General features: G+C 52.4%; 2 protein-coding genes across 5 annotated transcripts in view; both read right to left on the bottom strand.

The window, feature by feature from the left end:
* Positions 1-35: 35 nt before the first annotated feature.
* Positions 36-5,711, bottom strand: LOC137674823 (zinc finger protein RFP-like). Its single transcript, XM_068420568.1, has 7 exons — positions 5,463-5,711; positions 4,170-4,265; positions 3,707-3,931; positions 3,475-3,497; positions 2,767-2,882; positions 1,775-1,834; positions 36-1,518 (listed from the first exon to the last, which is right to left on the bottom strand). The coding sequence occupies exons 1-7, from the start codon at positions 5,709-5,711 to the stop codon at positions 1,001-1,003; spliced, it is 1,287 nt and encodes a 428-aa protein (XP_068276669.1). The 3' UTR covers positions 36-1,000.
* Positions 5,712-10,230: 4,519 nt separating this feature from the next.
* MARCHF2 (membrane associated ring-CH-type finger 2) overlaps positions 10,231-20,369 on the bottom strand; it is a 36,399-nt gene continuing 26,260 nt past the window's right edge. The window contains exons 4-7 of one of the 4 annotated variants that reach the window (XR_011049863.1): positions 15,613-15,822; positions 12,893-13,087; positions 12,138-12,178; positions 10,231-12,047 (exon numbers count right to left, since the gene is read on the bottom strand). Coding sequence is in view for 2 of the 4 variants with exons in the window: in XM_068420580.1 (XP_068276681.1) it covers positions 12,929-13,087; positions 15,613-15,822 (369 nt within the window). In the remaining 2 variants the exon portion in view is untranslated. Of the gene's footprint in view, positions 13,088-15,612; positions 15,823-20,369 lie in introns of all 4 variants that reach the window. The other 3 variants (XR_011049862.1, XM_068420580.1, XM_068420579.1) reach the window with 3 other exon arrangements.

Consider the following 20,369-nt stretch of genomic DNA (forward strand, 5'->3'; position numbering starts at 1 on the left):
CCTCAGCCTCCCTTTCACAGGTCAGCTTTTTCCACAGAAGTAGATGGAGTCAACATGTTTAAAGCCCTTCTTATGTGTCAGCAAGGTCTTGTGGGACGGGATTTAGTTTCACATTTGTTTGACCAGCATTTGAACTTTGGTTATTTATATTTTTTGCTTGTACTGTGCAATGCCACAAATCCTGTCAATTCTACAAATTAGCAAGTCTCAAACCAGCAAGTCCTACAGCCTCTTTCCTAAACTTCAGCGAATTCCTGGTATTAGTTCTTTGGCTGGAGAAGATCTAAACCTCTAAATTTTTCTTTCCAAAAGCCTCTTCACAACTAGAGAAACTGAACAGCTGAACATGGAAGAATTGTCAGGTACACTAATTTGTTAAAAAGCAGTGATTACAATTCCACCCACAAAATCATTTGGAGATGTAAATCCTACTAACACCTCCCAAAAAGATGATTATTTACTTGTGTTTTCTCGAGCTAACACAAGAATCAAACCAGGCCAACCACAGGGACTAATACATGGAGGCTGCCCAGGCTTCAGGGCTACAGAGCATCACTCCATGGCCAGGTGGGCTGCTGAGCAAGGTTTCATCCTCCATACCCATCTGCTTATTTCCTTAAGTAAAAATATACCATCACTAGGCACTCCAATGCCATTGCTATGCCCCTCAGTTCCCCTCGTGGCTCCTGTGAATAAAGTACGTCCCCAGAAATGGCCATTCTACCCAGAGCCCTGCTCTAAGCCTCTTCCCCTGTGGTAGGACCAAGGCTGGGGAAGCCCACGGATCTCTGCTCCCAGCGAGGCAATTCCTACTCTCTGCGGGCAGGTAGGCCGGAGTCCAACAGCCTCTGAGGCTCAGGGCAGAAGGTCTGGAGATGGAGATGGCAGAAGATCTGTAGGCCATCTGTAGATGGGAGTCCCCAAGGACTAGCCAGATGGGGATGCAGGAGGGCAGGGTGGCCACAGCACAGTCTCCTTGGAGAGACACAGCTCCTCAGATCTAAGGACACAGTTTGAGCTGGGAGCCCTTACCCACCCAGAACCAGGGGTGGATCCGCTCCCCCGCAAACATGGCTCGTGGGAAAGTGAAAATCACAGCCTTGCTGTCCACGTTGACAAACATCACCCGCCCCGCTGCACAGTCCAGACAGACCCGCACCCTCCAGGGGACCGTGCTGGGGAGGACAGAGGTGGGAGATGGGGAAGTGAGAGCCTGGAACTTCTCCTTATACCGCCCCACTGCCCAGATCCCCCCCATGGGGCTCATGTCAATCGGTCCCTTCCTCTTCACGGACGCCAGGGCCACCCCCACAGCCCAGCATGACCCATAGCCCACCTCCACCTCCCAGCACAGTCGCCCCGAGTTGAATCCTTTGCAGCCCAGCACACAAGGCCACGGGTCAAATCGCTCTGGGTTGTCAAGCCGGCTCTGCTGTGTGGCTCCCTGCATCACACTTCTCTGATCTTCTGACAAGACGAGTCGGGACTGAGCTGTGTCTGGATCCAGAGTCACGTTCACTGCAAGAGAGAAGACGGGTCAAAGAACAAGGGGTAGAGATCAGTCCTGGGAAGAGTTTCACCATGCTAGATCTATGTTTGGTCCTGGCTTGGGAGGAAACCTGGCAATACTTTCCTTCCGGAAGGTGCCTAGCTCAAAATGGGGAACAGCTCTGTGCCCTGAGCCAAGGCATGTGAAGGTTCACTGTCCCCCAAAACACATGTTGCCTCCCTCGCAACCAGGGTTAATTGGAGGAGGCTCCCCAGCAGAACTCACCTTTTGTGTACGGTCCCTGTGATTCCTCCACTCCCTCCCCTGCATCAGTTGTCAAAGCATCTGAAAGAGAGATGGAGCCCAGAGGTCACCTCTGACATCTGGATAACACCACCAACACTGGGGGGTGGTTTGTGGAGACCAGGGAGCTAGTGGACAGAGATACTGCACCCTTCCTTCCCCAGTGCACACGCTGCTTGCTGCGCCTGCTAGCTTCTCCAGCTGAAGCAGGAAGAAACCTAAAGCAGCAGCAGCAAAAAAAAATTTGGGGCTACCCAGCACGAGATGGACATGGACATACTGCAGCATGTCTTGAGGGTCACCAAGATGGTTTGAGGAGTTGTGGGATCTTCATCTTCAGAGATATTCAGAACTCAACTGGAGAAAACACAGAGCAATCCCACCTAGCGGTACCTGCTTTGAGCAGAGGTTTGGACTAGATGATGACTTCCAGAGGCCCTTTCCAGCCTAAGTTACTCTGCATGATGCCAGGCTCTGCCTGACAGTCATCTCAATCGCTTCTTCAGGGATGAGCCTCCTCATTAGGAGAGCATGAGCTGAGAATCATTTGGGCATACAGGGACATCTGGGACTTGTTCACATCCCCGACCCACTTCCTACCATGGAGCAGGTCTGGAGTACAGATCTGGAGCAGAAAGAGCTGTGGCAGCATCCAAGTCAGGTGTTGCAACAGGTTCACATGCACAGCAGTTTATTAGTGGGCTCCACAGCTGATGATGTGAATCAACACTAATGTTGACTATTCTTTTGGGGAAAAATAAAAGCAAAGGGAGATCAAGAGAGAGCGGGGGGCGGGTGGGGAGGAAAGGGGACATGCTCACACTTTTATCTGTGACACCTCTCCAATGCGTCCCCAGGGCAGGACATGCTACACAAGGATATTCAGCTCTTTCTCCCTTCTGCAGGGCATTGAGTACACCCTTCTTTCCACCCCCCAGGATGCTTCTCTGTTCTTCTCTGGGGTCCCTCTGTACCTTGGAGTTTACTTCCCGTCTCCTCTAGCGTGGGAGCTTTTTCTGAGCAGACACTGGTCTCCTTCTTCAGCTCGTGACTCATCTGCTCCTCTTGCTGGGGTTTTGTCCTCTCACACCTGGAGTCGTTCAAGCCACAGCATTTATATTCCTCCTTTAACTCAGTCTCCTGTTAATGCTATTGCTAAAGGCTACCTGCTAGGTGAGTCAATACCCTCTAGAAAGTTCATTCCAAATTTTTTTTTAAAATACATAAGAGCAGCAACAAGAACAGAGACAGCAGGTCTCATTGGCTAGGTCACTACTCTGTCCTGATGCTCTAACTGCCAATTAAATTTCTATTATGAGTGATGATCCTGGTGCTCCCAGTCATCCTGTCCCTTCAGAGCAAACCTGCGTCACAAGCAAGCGCTGAAGCCCTGAGCCAAGGGCACTATGTCCTGGTCTCTATGCCTTAGTGTCACTACACATCAATCATGGAGAAGCCAACCAGGCCTGCAACCAGAGACCTTAGAAATGACATGTCCTCAATTATTTCCCCAGGGACAGACTTTCTTGGTAGAGTCATACCGGTTCATCAGCCTCTGCAATACTGAAACATGAACATCAGTGGGGCATCCCTGGTATTTGAGGTATCCAGCTTTGTGCTGGGGCAGGAATCTTTGCAACCCCAAAGCAGCAGTGTGATGTAAAGGAGAAAGCAGCACATACCTGCTCAAAACACCACCAGCATCCTAGATGGGAGAAAGAGAGAAGCAGCTCAGTGCCACTTATCCTGCACACACATTCTGCACATTCTCCTTACACAATGAACGGACACACCAGCAAGGTAAGAGTAATAAGTAAGATAATCAAGGTAAGATTAGCCCGGCGCATGTTTCTGATTTACTGGTGCCTCACGTGCTGTTTGTCCAGACAGCACTGGTGTCTCAGCAGACCTCACCTGCAGGGAATCATGTCCTGACAGCTGACACTCCTTCTCCTTGATCAGGCCGTCCAGATAAATAATCTCCTTGCAGAATTTAGCAGCATTTTCTTCCAATCTTATTTTAATCTGCTTCTCCAGCTCTCCCAGCCAAGACAGCAGCAGGCACTCTTGTTCTTCCAGGTACTGTCGCAGCTGCTTAAATTCAGGCGCAATCTTCTCCCTCTCCGCCTTCACTTTTTCCTTTATGAGCAGAAACAATCCTCTCAAGGGAGGGTGGGACCATGGAAAGTGACATGCAACAATTAAAAGCATCCATGGCTTTTACTTTCTGGTGTGGAGCATGACTGTAATCACTGAGGTGCTTATCGTGCACCTACAGCTGGACACAACGATTCACTCTCCCAATGCTGAAGGCCAAGAATCAACCTTTCTCCACCCTCCCCAAGTGAGCACCTTCCCGGTAGCACCGTGCACCTACCAGATACTCCTGGCAGATCCATCGCTCCTTCCTTTCTTCTTTCTCCAGTTCTCCTTTCTCTCTCCTGAGGCTCTCCAGCTGTGACTGTATTTGCTCCTGGAAGAAGAGACATCCTTTAGGAGCTCCCCACCACCCACATGTCCGCTTTGTGTCCATAAAAGAATCTCTTCATTGGGCTGGACATAAGCAGCCTCTGGCACAGAGGCAGCCTCTGGACCCATGGGTCCAGGATGCTCGCAGGGGTCAGCGTGACTGTGAAAAGTGATGAGGGAACACGCAGGGGAAGGGGACTGGGGAGGAACCAAGGATGAATAGGAAGAAAGGGGTATAAAAGGGACTGGTCATGGGTAAAATGGAGCTGGTCTGTGCGCTTGTCTGACCCAGCCCTGCGCCTGCTCACCACAGTCTGTCCTACCTTCTCATTAAATCCTTTCTGAACTATCTTTTTGCATGATCTCTCTGTACCCCATGGGTGTGAGTGCTGCAAGGATGAAGAGTCCGTTACTGGGGGGACCAGCGCAAGTGGATTTAGTGGCAGTTACTGCAGTCAGATGAAGGGTGCAGGCACCCCGGGGCTGTGGTTTCAGCTCCTGGAGTCAGTGGGGTCTCAGATCAGCTCCTGGAGCAGATGGGGTCCTGAATGCCAGCCACTGTGTGTCAGAGGGTGTGTGTGTGTGTCTCCAAAACCAGCTACTGGGGGGACTGGTGTGAGTGATGCTCAGCACCAGCAGCTGGAGCGGAACCTCAGCCTACCTGTCTGGATAGAATGCCTATGAAGTCAGATGCCAAAAATAAAAATAATATTAAAGATTGATCACAATCACTGTCACCACCCTGGTCTGGCAGACAGCAACATGCCGAGGGACGCTGGAGGGGCCACCAGTGCAGGAAAGTATAATGTCATCTATGTGAACTGCACAACGCAATGCTGAGGCCAGACTGCCGTTACCCTCATGAAAACTTGATAAACGTTATGCCAAGCCACACAGCACGGAAAAGGGAAACTGCAGCAACAGGAAGACATTGGTTAAAAAACTAAAACAAACAAAGCACAGAGGGTGCAGTTACAGCCCCGACTCCTTGCAGAGAGCGGCGGCTTCTGCAAACGACGGACTGGAAAAGCTTCCCGGCAGGTAGATACAGACACCGCGGTGGCAGAGAACGACTCAGGCGGCTGCGAGCAGAGAGATGGGACCGCCCGGCAGCACCGGGACTGCCCGGCAGCGCAGGGACCGCCCGGCAGCGCAGGGACCGCCCGCGGGGGGCCCCGGCCCCGGCCCCCGGCAGCCTCACCATCTCCCCGGGCCGGCCCAGCCGCCGCAGCCGCTCCGCGATGTGGCCCAGCGCGCGGTTGGGCCGGAGGCCGCGGCCGGGGCAGGTCTCCCGGCACTGGGGGCAGGAGGCGGCCGTGGCCCGGGCCCAGCACAGCGCGATGCAGGCGCGGCAGAAGTTGTGCCCGCAGTCCAGCATCACCGGAGCGCAGAAAAGATCCAGGCAGACGGGGCAGGTCGCCTCCTCCCGCAGCTCCTCGGCGGCCGCCATGGCCGGGCCGGGGCGCGGAGCCGCTCGGGCGGTTTCGGTTTCGGTACCGGGAGCGGAGCGAGCGCGGCGGCCGGGACAAGCCCCGGGCGAGGGGGGGGGGGGGGCGGACTCCGGTGGCTGCGGGACCCCCCAGGGCTGCGGAACCCCTGAGGAGCGCGGGACCGCCCCAGCTGCGGGATGCAGGGGGCACAGCACGGCCAGGGGATGGGGAACAAAGCCCCCAACTCTCCTTCCATCCTGCCCTTACTTAAATTAAAGGAGGGTCCGGTGCTGGGAGCTGGGTGACTTTACCGCAGAAGGAGCCCTGCTGTCCTTAGCAGGATTTTCCTCTGTCAGTCACCCAGCTAATGCTCTTTAAACACCTTTATACAGACCAGGTCCCCTTTTTCCTGTTCCTCCTACATCTGCATCACCCACAGTGGTTTGTTTTTTTCCCTCCTTGCCTTTTCCTCCTTTGTAGGTCACACAGTTGCGAAGATGAAGTTTCTTTCATTTTTCTCTTGCTTCATATGTACTTCATGATGCTCCATGTTCACAAGCCAAAGGCAGGTAGGACTCTCCACCACGATTCTTGCAGGTCATTTCGGACCAGCTGCATCTCTCAGCAATGTTTCCTCTTGTGCTCCACTTTCCACCTTAACGCGGTGGTTCGGGCTCCTAGGGAGTGATTGCTCTCAGCCCAGGTTAACCCCAGGATTATTGCTTTCCGGAGTGTTGTTCCACTCCCCCCCTCTCCCTCCCCCCACCTTTATTTTGAGCTCAAGCAGCTGGTTGGATGCATTTAAATATCAGCAGTGCTGGCAGTATTTGCATGAATCAGCATGCATGTCATTGATAGCCATTTTGTAGGGATTTAAAGATATTTAAACAGATTTCCTTGCCTCTGTAATCTGCTCCTTCCCCTGCCAGCCGGATGCATGGACCACTTGTCTGTACGCGCTGGTCTCCTAGCAGACCTGGGAGGTGAGTGAATTACTGAGCCAAAAGCCCTTCACTGAAAAGGTTTATCGCCTCTCCATTAAAGGCAGAGCAGGCACATGAGCAAAACTCTCCCAGGGTCACACCAAGCAAATATTTTCCATGTCAGAGATTGAGCTCTTTGTGTGAATCCACAACAGTGTGGAGGCCAGAGCCCTGTTGTATCCCTGAACAACCACAAAGGAGCAAAACCCTGTTGAGATGCTGCGGGAGGTGGCACAGGCTCCTTCAGTGAGGGACTTCACTGCAGGTCTCTTGAATCCGCAGCGGCCAGTGCCTCCTTGCCACGGTCTGGGTCCAGCCCTGTGCTCTCTAATATCTCCTCCTGTTCCTCCTCGTAGATCATGGTTTGCATCTGCGAAAAGAAATTGCATGCCCCTGCCCCCAGCCACTTTGGAGGTTTGCTTCTAATGAAACATTTCTCTCTTCTCTTAGTCCCCTCCGGTCCTGTTCCCCAGCTGGGTCTGCAGTGCTGGCATCTGATCGCCCCCGGTCCTCACTGACGGAGGGGGGCTGCCGGGCTGCCTTTCCCTGGGGACGAGTGCTTGGCCCTTGGAGGTGACCTGGCTCCAGATGCCGCACTCGTCACTCGTGCGTGGCTACTGCGAGGGGCAGGATGGGGATGGGGAGCAGATGCTGGGGTGCTGAGGCAGGATAGAGCTGCTGAAGCACCACGTCCTCAGGGCTGTGCAGATTTGAGCCCTTTGGCCATCCCATCCTTTGATGAGGGATTTCACATGCTTGGTTTGAAGCAGCATCAGAAACAAAGACACCCAGCTGCAACTGAAGGTGACAGGCTCGTAGGCTGCGTCTGCCTACTTTAGGAGAGAGAGCTCTTAAAAATGAAGTATCGACACATCAGATGGCAGGGGCTGCTCCTGACTTTTAGGAAAAGCTGCTTGGGACTTTTAGGAAGGTGAGTCTGTTTGGTGCCAGCCAGGACACCTCTGCTTATTTGCTTTGTTTTTTTCACCCAGCAGGGTCCAGGGCAGCAGCACCCCAGAAATGTGCAGACTTGGGCATTTCTGTTCTCTTTCTGTAGGATTGTATGGAGGTGGGAGGTAACATTGCAGCTGGAGATTGTGCTCTATTTCAAGGGGGTTTTTTTTCCCCTCTCATCTGTTGTCCTTCTCTGTTTAAGATCAGAAACTGAGAAGCATATGTGATCCTGAAATAGGAAGATTTATCTCTTAGTTTGATACTGGCTTGGAGTAAGATGGAAAAGCTTATTCTTCTCGTTTGCCCTGTGCAAAGTAATTGCAACTCCTCATTGCTGTGGTTTCTGGAATCTGAGAGTAAATCTTAGATGTTGAAAACATGCATAGCTTAGCCCAGCTTCTCTTTTAACGCCATTCTAGCCTTGGGGCCTGGTCCTCGCATCTCTATGGAGAACAGCCAAGGAGGCTTCCAAGTTGTGTGCAGAGAGATCCCAGCCATCCCAGTACCTGCAGAGTCCCAAAACCAATCCTGAAACGCAAGGGGCCTCTTTGCAGCACAGGGCACCCTCCTTGTCATAGGAAACACCGCAAAGGGCTTGTCCTGTGTGTTGATGAACACCAACCTCAACAAAGAAAAGGAAATTGCTTGCAGAAACGCAGCTTAGTCACCCTGACGCAGCAGGGTGTGACCAGAGGAAAGCTGGGTTTCTCAATAGATTGGTGCCCTGGAACCTCTTTACTGGAACTTTGTGTTTTGGAGGGTGAGAAAAGGTTTAATGGGTTCCTTTCTGCTGTGCACAAAAAAAAAAAAATAAAAAAATAATCAACTCTTTGGCAGCTGAGTTGCATAATTGCAGTATTTTGGTGATAAATACAACATTTTCATGCAGGATTGCACCATGAAGACTCATGGGAGTTTAAATTCATCTCTCTTCTTGTGCAAGAGGTACCTCTGCATTCTGGTGCCACAGCAGGTGGGAAGTCTTCAGGAACACCGACATTCTTGAAGAACAAGGCTAGACTGATACGGGGTTCATTCCAGGGAGACAACCCGAGCCAGGAGATTTTGTCGCATAACCAGGGCCTGCGTGGATGGTGCGTCACCGCCGTGGCCGAGCGAAGGCGTGGGGCCGGCAGCTGGTCACTGGCTGAACACGGAGGCCAGCGGGTAACTCACGAAGCCGACGGTCCCATCAGCACCAACGTGGGTCCTGCGCTGGCAGCGAAGGCGGAGCGGGGTGTTGATCAGACCTATGTGATCCTCCCTGTTCCTGGGAAAAAGGCTGCAGCAATGGGCGGTGGAGGCACCTCAATAAACAGATTTTTCTCAATGCTGGTCTGTGTCAGAGGCGCTTCAAACAAACCCTGCTCAGATTTGGTACGTTCTTCTGAGCAGCCGTGTGTGGAAGCCATCCCTGTTAAAACACGTCTCCTTTCCTAACGGTGAGCCCTCTTTCTCCAGGTTTTCTGTTTCTTTTACACTGTTCTGGCTGCTGCTGCTGCTGCTTTTTCTTCTTCTCGTCCTGGGCAGGTTGCTGTGTTGCAGCACAGTTTTATTTTAAAGGACTGGGGTGACCCTTCTCCCCAGGAACACGGTGCGCTCTCTTTTAAAACTTTTATTCTTTTAATATGAACAAGCCCGGAGCCCTCTTGATTTGCCACCTTGTCCAGGAAACATGGGTCTTGTCCACGGTCTTGCCCAAGGCTAAGGCCTTGTCCCAGGCCTTAGAAACATGTTCAAATGGTGTTTTTGCAGTGTCTGTAGGGGCAATTTAATATGCAGCTTAACAATTTCCACCCCGCCTCTCAAACAGTGGCACAGCCTTTCTCACCAGGCTTCGCAACGCAGATCCAATGCCCACCCCACGGCCAGGGGCACAGGGCTGGGACTGCAGGAGCTCTGGGGCTCCTCATTGCACCATGGAAAAGGGACTGATGGGTGCCTGGCTCTCTGCCCCAAGGTGCCAGGTCCAGCCCTGGGCAGGCAGCCTGCCCCACACCGCCCGCAGCCCTCGCCGTGACGCTGGCCCCACACAGCTCTCGGAGACGATCAGCCCCTCCTGCCCTGCAGCCGCCGGCAGCTCTCGCACCGCAGCCTCGGGCATGGTGCTGCAAGGCCTCGCCAGGGCTCGGATGAGAGCATGTGCTGATGGTGACAGCGTGGCCTGGCAGGTCCAGCATCTCCAGCACCTGGAACAAAGGGCTGGGCCAGACCAGCCAGCAGCAGGGCAGCCTTGGGCCAGGCAATGCACCAGGAGCCTCTGCAGGGCTGCATCACAGGCAGCACTGGGATTTCTCTGGCCAGACCCACCCCCACCCTCTGGAGAGGCCACAAGGACTCCCTTGGCCCAGACATCACCTCCTTGCTTGGCCCACACTGGGGAGGTTTCTATGCCCAGACAAGAGGAACCTGCCCATAAATGACAAAAAGCCCTGGGTTTTGTCTGGCTTTGGCTCACACCTGAAACATTCTGCCAGCTCTCTGGGGGCAGGTCAGGAAAGCTGCCCACAGCACACAGAAGCCAGCACCCAGGGCTCGCTATCAGGGAGACAGCCTGGGCTCTTGAGGCCCTCCCCTCTCTTCCAGTAACAACGCAACAGCCCAAAGTTTGTCTCACTTTTATTTACATAATTGCACAGCCCGTTTCCCCGTGACACTGGAACGTGGCAGGTCAGAGAAACTGATTTCCCACATCCACAAGCTGATCATCTCCTCTGAGGAGGAGAAGACTCAAAGAGTCGCTACTGGGTTTTGCAGGGGCACATGCAACAACTCCAATTATTGGCAACTACGATAAAGACAATGAAGATGAGAGGAAAGCCATGGCTGCGCAGCAGCACAGGGCCAGGCCCCAGCTCCCCCAGCCAGGGACTTCTGGCTTTCACAGTTGCATATTTGGATCAACAGTGGGTTTCCCAACAGAAACACTGGCTCCATTAAGTCCTTACTAGGGGAACATGGTGTGGGAGTGCGCATCCTTCATTACCTGCCACAACTAGATGCATCGCAAGACCAAGCTCCTGGGAGGTAGCCAGGGCTGGGAAGGTTAAACTAATCCCCCAAATTGTTCTTCACTGGGAATGTCCTGGTGACACAGGGTTTTTTGGGGAGTGGCTGAAGGAAGGGGTACCCAGGACAAGGCACAGAGCAGTGGTGCAGCGCTCACTGCCAAGGGAAGGGGGTGCAGAGGGAGGGAGCTCCGCTGCGCAAGCTGATCTGAAGCAGGATGCTACTGGTGTGCAGGGACCATAACTGCGGCTGGGCTGAAGGGGCCTCTCTGCACCACAAGGGAAAAGAGAAGGTGCCCATGGGTACACAGCAGAGGGAAGGGACAGGCAGGGAGGCTGGCAGAGAGAGGGGAGCAGAGACGCACAGCCTGGCTGTGGCAGAAGACATTCACCCCATGATCAAATGAGACCCTCGTGCTCAGAAGAGAGACCAGCTCGGACCAGCCCACAGGGGCCCACAGCTGGGCAGAGAGGCTGCTGCAAGACGTGCAGGGTTATCACGGAGTTGCACGAGAACCCTGGGAGAGCAGACACAGACCAGGCCCCAAGGCTGGAGCAGTCATGGCCCCTGCTGCTCATGCCACCAGCAACTTACAGCCTAGCATCAGGGAACATGTAAGGAAAAGCATCTTGCTTCACAGCTGGAAACAAGGAGGAATGGCACGTGGTGCTTTGACTTCAAGCAATTACAGGTCTCAATCTAGCAGGGCACTGGACTCATCCACTGGGGTTCAGCAAAGGAGCAGAGGGACATAGTATGTGACTACCACCACCCGCTGCAAGGACACGGGCACCTTGGAGCCCGCCTCCTCCCCGCTATCCACCCTCACCATCGCAGGAGAGAGAGCCAAGGCTCAAGCCAAGCAGCTGCACGCACCTCTGGAGCACTCCGCAGGGCAGTGCCAACGGCCCGCTCCGCTCACCGGGCTCAGGGAAGCACAGCACCGAGCACAGGCATCGTCTAGCAGGGCGGGGAGGCAGCAGAGAGGCAAGGACTGAAGCCAAACTCAGGGCGACCTTTGGCAGATTGGGCACTCTAAGACAGAGGGGTTTGTTAGCTGGATGTGCTGGAAACGCAGGTGGAACGCCGGCCCCGCAGGAGAAGGGACCCAGAGCCTGTTCCCTGGGAATCAGCCAACTTGGGGTGTTTCACTAGAGGATACGTAACAGGCGGGCAGCGCTTTCAGGGACGAACCAAATCACAGCAGCTGCCAAGGAATGTGCAAACAAAGCGCACCAAGACAGCCGAGACCACCGGCGTCCCGCCAAGTGGCTGCCGAGCACGGCCTGAGCTGTAAGGTACGCGCGTCACCGATACTACGAGAGGTCCAGCCTCAAGACAGTGAAAGGACATCAGTGAACAGAGACTCCAACTCTCACCTTTTGGGGTCAGGAAAGTTCCTTTCTGAATCTTTTAAAAGCAAAAGGCAATGGTGGGTTTAGCTAGTACAAGCCATCACTTCCCACCCTCAGATCCTCCATCTACCTTTGCCAGACATACCAAGAGCTGAGTGCATCCGAGTCCTGGGGATGAGCCAGGATCTGCAAGGAAAGCATTTAGTGAGATCACGTCTGCACAGGAAAAGATTTTCTCATTTCGAAATTCTCAAAATTACAGTACTTTACAATACAAAATGTCTCCATTCAGTATTACGGCATTTTACTCCTTCTGGGATTGTAATAATTATTAAAAACACACAACTTTCTAGAAAGGACAGAAACACCATGAAAGAGACCAAGGAGTAACAGGAGAGGCTGCTGCAGTATTATCAAAACCAATTTAGTGCAAAGGAGATGGGGACTTTCAAGAACGGTCAATGAAAAGTGTTCTTTAAATGCTCATTTGGAGAAAAGGCATAGATTTAACCTCTGAATGAGATCAGGCTGCCAGCTTCTATACTGAAGCTTAGAACATCAACACAAAAGGACTGAAACACAATATGCACGGCCATTAAAAAATAATATTATATATATAGATATATATATATATATGGAGATATTTTCCACGTATGGTATTTAGTTATAGGAAAGTGTCCCTGCAGACAGGCATATTCTGCCATCTGGCTCTTTTGGGCCGTTTCACGCAACAGACGTCGATTATCTGTCTGTTTGCCATAGTATAAAGTACGTGCTGACCGCAAAGTCCTTCCAGGTGGGATGATTGCTTTCTAGTGCTCCCACAGTCGCCGCGTTTCCTGTGCACACGGGGACACCCAACCCTCTTTGCTTCCGCCAGCCCCGAAGGGCTGCCCTCACCCCAGCAACCACGTGGCACAGCGGCCGGGGCACAGCTCAGACGGTGGTTTCATCCGCGGTCTTCTTCATGAGCTTGGCAGAGAGGAGGGAGCTGGGCACAGGGTGAGGGCTCCGCGAGGCCGGGATCATCAAGCGGACTTTCTGGTTGGTCCTTCGCCACTCCGAGTACAGCTGGCAGTGGTAGCGGAACGAGACCTGGCAGGCGATAACGCATTGGTCTGGTTACCAAAGCCCCGGCACAAGTGCCAGAGCCCGCAGAGGGCTGGTGAGACACAGCCACCCACCCGCCCTCTGCTCACTCTCCGCGTGTTCCTTGTCAATCCACCAGCACACCCGGCCAAGGGAGACAGCACTGACCTTGCAACAGTTTGTGACACTCCATGTCCCAAGCCTTTGACACGGAATCAATTAATTCCTGGTAACACCAGGCTGAGCATGGCACAGCCAAAGGGGCTTTCTGGCAGCACCAGGACAGAGGGACAGAATTTGCTCAGCTGGGTTTGGGTACCAGGCCAGTGAGATGTGGCGGGGAGAAGCCACAACTCGCCCCTTCACCATAGCCACGGGCTGAAGCGAGCACCTTGTCTGGGCAAAAACGAGGGCTCTCAACAGGACTAGCCTCTAGTGTCTGAATCCAGCCAGCCTCCTCCCATCTCACAGATCCTGGTGGATCTTCTCTGCCCTTTGCAAAAGCCTTCTCTCCTTGGTCTGCAACAACAGGAGATCGGTTGGACTCATTTTTCCTGACAATGCTGTGGCCTGGGAGACTTGTCCACCCAGAGGGAGACAGGAGAGGATGCAAATGCTGGAGGGGACCTGAACCAACCTGCCTCAGAGGCATGAGCTGGCCCTGCAGTTTCAGAGCAGCCCTGCAAGGGGGAGCTTCGAGCTGTGCTTCCCCAACAGGCTGGGCTCCTTCCCCTGTCCTTCTGCAATCATTAACACTACTACAGATTTTCTCACAGCTGCTGATTTGTTAGCTTTGAAATTAAACTCTTCTAGAATTTCTTAAGGAAGGAATAAAACCAGCATATATTTCCCTCCTATTTATTTTCCTAGAAATTGTACGCAAGAAAATTAAATACTGAATCCAGTCAGCCACTCATCAAAAACCAAGCTTTCGTACTTTGTAAAAGTACAGGAAACATTTAGCTGGCAAGAAGAAAGTACCAGGAGGTACTGACAAGGAAAAGTCAGTATTCCTATCACTTTTGGATAGGTCTCAGACACCTGCTATGAGAAATGAAGCTGTGCCACAGCATTGAGGTAATTTAGCTTATTGATTTGTGCACTCCCCTTTTGCCTGTTGTAGAGGTACAACTGTGGGAGTAAGGTTGTTTGCTGATAAACAAGAAGCAAATGCATCTCTCAGTCTTCAGAGACAGCATGTGAACGAGGAGCTAATGGTGCAAACCTCCAGGAAAGCTCCTGCTCCACAGGAAGGAGCTGCAACCTTGGCCACAGCCTCTCTCACAATCCTCACACCGATTACAGCCACCACCACCCACCCTCTTTCCTTCCTCCCTTCCCAAAACGATGCTTCCCATCAAGCAGCTGAAAAAGGGTATCGACAGGGCATGAGCACACAGAGGGCTTTGACTAGAAAAGGTCATGAATGAAGGTCCAAACCCAGAAACCCACCTAGCAACAGAACACGAAAAAACTGAATGGGAAACAGAGGGAAGTCCCTGGCCTGGGAGCCCCTGGAGAGAGTGGGGCCAGGGGAGCCCTGAGGCTTGGGGAGCAGCGGGGCAGGGAGCTGCTCCCCAGCCCAGCTGCTCCTCTGGGCACTCAGCTGGGAGCGCTCACAGACATGCTACACAGCAAATGTACATTTGCTTTCCTGCTCCTGTGGACTTGCCCCAAGCTGCAAGCTGCTGGCTGCCTAATTCAGCATGTCCAAAAAGGTGCAAAGCGAGGCATCTGCAAGAAGCTCTTTCCCAGCACAGATCAGGTTCAACGCCAGTCAACATCAAGTGCAGGTTCCCAGTAATCCCCAGAGCCTCCAACCCTGACAGCGCAGCCGTAAAGCCGCAGCAGTGGGCCAGGGCAGGCTGGCTATCCAGCCTCGGCTCAGGGCTCCAGTCCAAAAGCCCAGTATGAGAGAGAGGTCAGAGGTCTACCTAGGGCCAGAGCATTCCTTGCGCACACCCTTCTGTGCTACTGACATCTTAAAAATATTGTGTAGGAATTTGTTTAGTTGTGGGCCACAGAGGCCCCCAACAGCCAGTCTGCACCTCCTTCGGGCATGGCCAACCTGTGCTGGGCAGCACAAAGCATGGAGGAACATGACGGCAGATTATTTAGGGGTCAAACATTTTCCAGATTTTATTTTTCCCCTAAAACCACCTGAGTACCAAGTTTGTGTTTCTTCTCAAAAATAGGAACAGGCACAACAGCTGGACCACTGCCTGCCCCCAGCCCCAGACCTTCTGCCCAGCCCCAGCCACGCTGGGGCATGTCTGCACCCAGGTACACGACACCACAGGGAACACTGTTCCCGTGTCAGTCTAGAAAGCAGATGATCAGGAAGTGGTTTCTCACTCTCAGCAACAACGTTATCAGCTCCCATTTGAAGATAATTAAATGGATGTTCAAGAGAAAGAGCCCAAGGTTCTCAGAAGGGGAGCCAGAAATGGCTGGCTGCACCGACACGGTGCGAGCCAGTACTTCGATCTCCCTTTTGAACAGGAACAAGGCCCCGGACTGCAGGCACTTACCAGTGTCCAAAGGACGTAGATTGTGAAAAGTGCTATAGTTAGTGCTATGAGTCCGATGGCCTCCAGTCGGCTGTTGAACTGCAGATGATCCTGGGCTCCGCGCAGACACAGCCAGCCGGAGATTGCTGCCAGGGGAGTAATGAACAGGAAACACACCATGTCGCAGAAAAGGGTCCTCTTCTCATTGCGGGGACCGGGATCTTTCAGCCACTGCAGGAAGGAAGGGAGAAAGGGCATTAGTCAGCGGCACGCAGAGCACACAGCGTACTAGCAAAACAGGACTGCTATGCTGGGAAGCTCTCCTATGCTCTCTGCAGTCTGTACGTACCTGGTGCATACACTTAACTCACACAAACCTTCACAAATTAGAGCTAGAGAGCATCAAGTACATTTTAAACAACCAACAAGGGAAAGGAAAGAGACAACTGAAGAATATGTGCAGGGGAAGGCAGTAGTAAATATAGGAGCTGCCTGGGCTCTTCCCTGGAGTAGCGAGGGGCAGGCAGCAGCTAGCAGAGGGAGGCTGGTTCAGTAAAGCCTGGAGTAGTAAAGATCTGACAGGTCTTGGATTGAGCTTCAACAGAAACATATCCAGAACTCTGCAACTGGTGTAGGGGCTATGGGGAACCGGGGCATTGGGGTCTGTGGCCAGGCCAAGCCGTAAGGGCAGCTGTCCCAAATCCAGCCCTCTGCATCCTTTTGGAGAATCGTGGCATTTTAGAGTTTCACTCCTGATTGAAATCAAATTTGAAATGCCCAGGTCCACCTGAGAGACTGTGCAAGACAGCTCTGCAGAAGGAGTGTTCTCAAGGGCAGAGCACTTGCCTTGGGGCTTGAGCGAGTCACAGCAGTGCTGCTCCCCGGGGAGCCCGGCACCCAGGCAGGGCCATCAGCGGGGAGTGCAAACACCCACGCACCCAGTATTTTCACTGAGATGATGACAGAGAGGAAACAAGCCTATTGCTTCAGCAACTAAGACACCAAGACAGGAGGAAAAAAAAATAGAAAAGCAAAAAAAAAAGCGAATAACTAGCAGAAAGCTTTGCCCCTGAGCAGACAAAGCAGGACAGCCGCCAAGGGGCCACGGTGCTGGGCTGGCCCCGGCAGAGGAAGGTAACACAAACCCATTTTCTTTTACAGAACAACCTGTGCCCAAATCTGCATCTTTCTCACAGAGAAACCCTTTGACCCTTTCTACAGAGAAAGCAGCACGACTGTCAGATGGGGAAGGACACAGAGCTCGGCTGCGGGAAGATCCCCCATCGCTTTCTCCCAGATCTCAGTGGATCACATGTGACCATAAAGGCACGAGGCATGATCACACAGACACAGCTGCTGAAAACTCCACCTTCATGACTACAAAATCGCAACGACCTTTCCACCGCTGGCGGCCATCTGCTGGCCACCACGTTACAGGCAGCAGAGACCTGCCAGGACCAGGACTGAGCCCATTCTGGTGTATCCCTTCCCATTTTCAGGCTTGCTTTCCTGCCTCCCAGGCAGTAAGTGATCCATCACAGGGGAGGTTACTGCACTTTGCTCTGTGTTACCAAGAGGCTTTGCAAGCTCTTCTCTCTTGCAGCTCTCAAAAATTAGCAGGTTGCAGAATGAATTCAGCTCTGTTGCAGGCAGGTTTCCCTCAACAGGCCATCTCTAAACATTCACTACTTTTAGGAGTCCCGACTTGCTTCCAGTGGGGGTTCATTTTAGATACTTGACTTCAACAAGAGCAATTGTTCTAGTTTTCCTGGGATTATGCTATTTTCAGTCTTTCCTTTCCTTTTTTAGAATAGCAAGCAGCTGTGGTTCCTACCAATACCCAGAGTTATTACAGCACATTTTTACTGGGAGTTGTGTATGCTGGGCTGCCAGATCCTTCCTTCTTTCCTGCATGAGGACAAGTGGTCTCATTTAGCATTTTTTTTTTTTCCTCAAAAGAAAAAATAATCAGATAACATGACCAAAAAGGCACAGTCAGAGCAGGGAAGGAAATATCCCCAAAGCAGCCAGGGCCAGGCAGGCACGTCCTACTGCCAGACTTAGAGTAGGGTGCCCACTTTCGAGCAGGCAGCGTGAAAAGGGACCCTTGTGAGAACTATGCACACAAAGCTCCTTCCCTACAGGGGAAACCACAGTTTTAAATGGCAATACAGAAGGGATGGTGGCAGGTATGCAAGAAATTAATGAGACCACACCAGTGAAAACAGAGCACAGGTACCCTGAGGACGTTGCTGGCCAGAAAGACAAGCAGAAAGCGTTGGCCCAGAAGGGGAGAGTGGAAGGATAAACACAAGTTAGAACAGATTTAACTATGGAGAGAGTCCGAGCTGAGGGATGCAGCAAGACACAGCAGAGCGGTGAGGACAGGGTAAGAGGTGCATACAACTTTTGTTGAAATGGGATAGAGAAAGGGGAGATGGCAAATCCGGACAAGGAACAGCAACGTGGCTGGGGTGGTCAGAGCCACGGCAGCAGCAGGCTCTGCAGGCACCTGCGATGGGACACTGAGCCAGCCAAGAATGGAGGAGAGGATGCTGCAGCTACAGGCAAGAGCCAGACCAGGAGTTTCAGCTGGGAGGACTGATAAACAAGGTATTTTAGAGATGTGACCTGAAGCATCTGAGACACCCAAACGGAGCAAGAACAAGCGAAGCTAGAGAGCAAGCTAGGAGCTGAAGAGCGCAGACAGATCTGGGGACCGAGTAACGCTCCTGCAATAACAGAGGACAAGTTAGAAGCATTTTAAAAGCCATTCTGAGCACACCTTGATGGCCAGATAGCCAGAAGGAAATTTCAGAGCAGTCACAGCTGTGGTTTGGGCAGGAGGAGCTGGGAGAAGGGAGGCAGACCTGCAAGTCACCCCTTGTGTGGCTCTGCAGGGGAGATTAGTGGTGATGAGCTGCGTGGGGAAGATAAGGACCACACACGCAGTCCTGAGCAACCCTAAGAGGAAGCGAGGGTGGACGGTAACTCATCTACGCAGTAAAGCTGCTCCTACAAACAGTGCATGGGCAGCCCCATCCTTTGAACCCTCAGCCGTGCGCCTGGCCTTCCCCACCCCAACCAGCACAGGGCTGCCCCAGTTACACAGCACTCAGGTGAATGCTGAATCACCCCCATGGGACCAATGTCCCTCTAGCAGCAACCCCAGAGCAACCCTGTCCCCTGTGAGAGGATGTCTTGGAACACTTTTGACCCTTGTACAATAAGAATCTCAGGGACTGAAGGCAGATAGGTATTTTACTGCATCTTATTCTATTTATGTTCCTTGTGACCTTTGAAACTCCTTTTTCCTCCCTAAGATGGGAGCCAAACATGTAAAGGCAGGAAGCAAATTAATTTCCTTTTGAAGTAGTTGATTTACTTTGCCAATATGCACTGACACGGTAAAAAAAAGAATACAATAAGCCACCCTAAGGGCACAGGGTTTCTGGCACAGCAGCACGTTAGTGCATATGGGACTGAAAATAAACCTTGCAAACAATCCAAAAAGTGGTCAGTCAGATTAAACAATTTTTGTAGAGAAAACTATCGAGTAAACATGGGAAAGCAACAAAAGCACAACTTGGTCTTCTTCCAGGCCAAGTCAAAACCCAATTGCTTCCATGCTGCAATCACATGTGAGACTAAAGGGAAAGAGGTAGAGCTGGCTGCTTGCTGCCCACTTCGGCTATGAGCTGGGCCCCAGCCCACCCTCCTGCAAACCACCTCTCTCTGCTTGTGCGACAAGAAGTTATTCTGGGTACAACCATAATTCTTTGTCCTCCAGCACGATCCTGAGGCTTTCCCAGATGTTCTTTCTACTGGGATCAGCAGGCTCATTTCTTGCACCCATGGCAGGGCTATGTGAAGATGAGTATCAGATCTTTGGGTGTTGCAGTGCCAGTGAAACGAGGGTGAGCCCCACGTGATGGAAGGCAGGAGGAGGGCATGCAGAAAAGAGCACCAGGACATCATGAGCTCCTCTGGAAGCCAAGAGCAGAGCTCAAAGTATCACAGAGCAGTCTCCCAGACACTCCATCCCAGCACCCACGTCTCAGCTGGGCTGCATTCTGACACTTGGGACCAAGGGGAATGGACTGATGAGGGACTGTCCCAGCAGTGCTCAGCACCTTGCAGTCTTTCGTAGGGGTTATCAATGGGTGATTTAGAATAAGATTTCATTGATTTTTACAGCTCACTTATCATGTGTTGCAAAATGCACACGGCTGTGAGCTATTAACCCCTGTTTCATAAAACACATTGCTCTTAGCATTCAGATGCCAGATGACAGCAGTCCCATGCCAAGTGGGACCAGCAGAGTGCGGTACCAGCACCAGTGGGACCAGCTGTCTTCAGCCAGCACATGCTCAGGTCTCTCCCAGCCTCGCAGCTGGACCCCCCGGCTCCGGTGAGCACCGCACCAGTGTGACCTGCCAATCTCACCAGCTGACCCTGCCGCAAAGCTCCCCACGTGCTTCACAGCCACAGCACGCCGCAAGCCACAGCAACAACAGGAGAATTTGGCTGTGTAAAACCAGCTGCGTTACAAAACATCCCACGTCCTTTCTGTCCACCAAATAGCCTGTGGCTGCTCAGACACCTGTTGATTTTCCTTTCACTGCCGACCCGGTGCCTGGCTAAGTAAGCCAGAAAGAAAAACATGACCTTGATTCACAGCAGCATGATTAGCCCTGTCCCTGCCCTGAGAAACATGTCGAATCAAAAAATGCAGCTTCAGAAGAGGGGCCATCACATTCCTTCTGGGCATCCACCAA

This window comes from Nyctibius grandis, chromosome 31, assembly GCF_013368605.1.
Source record: "Nyctibius grandis isolate bNycGra1 chromosome 31, bNycGra1.pri, whole genome shotgun sequence".
In the NCBI taxonomy this organism is placed as follows: Eukaryota; Metazoa; Chordata; class Aves; order Nyctibiiformes; family Nyctibiidae; genus Nyctibius; species Nyctibius grandis.

What these genes read in the sequence shown, in the direction of transcription:
- LOC137674823 (XM_068420568.1), bottom strand. Translation starts at nt 5,711, where the DNA reads ATGGCGGCCGCCGAGGAGCTGCGGGAGGAGGCGACCTGCCCCGTCTGC. An exon ending in GGATCTGCCAGGAGTATCTG is followed by an intron (nt 3,932 to 4,169) that starts GTAGGTGCACGG and finishes CTGCTCATAAAG; the next exon opens with GAAAAAGTGAAGGCGGAGAG. An exon ending in GCTGGTGGTGTTTTGAGCAG is followed by an intron (nt 2,883 to 3,474) that starts GTATGTGCTGCT and finishes GAACGACTCCAG; the next exon opens with GTGTGAGAGGACAAAACCCC.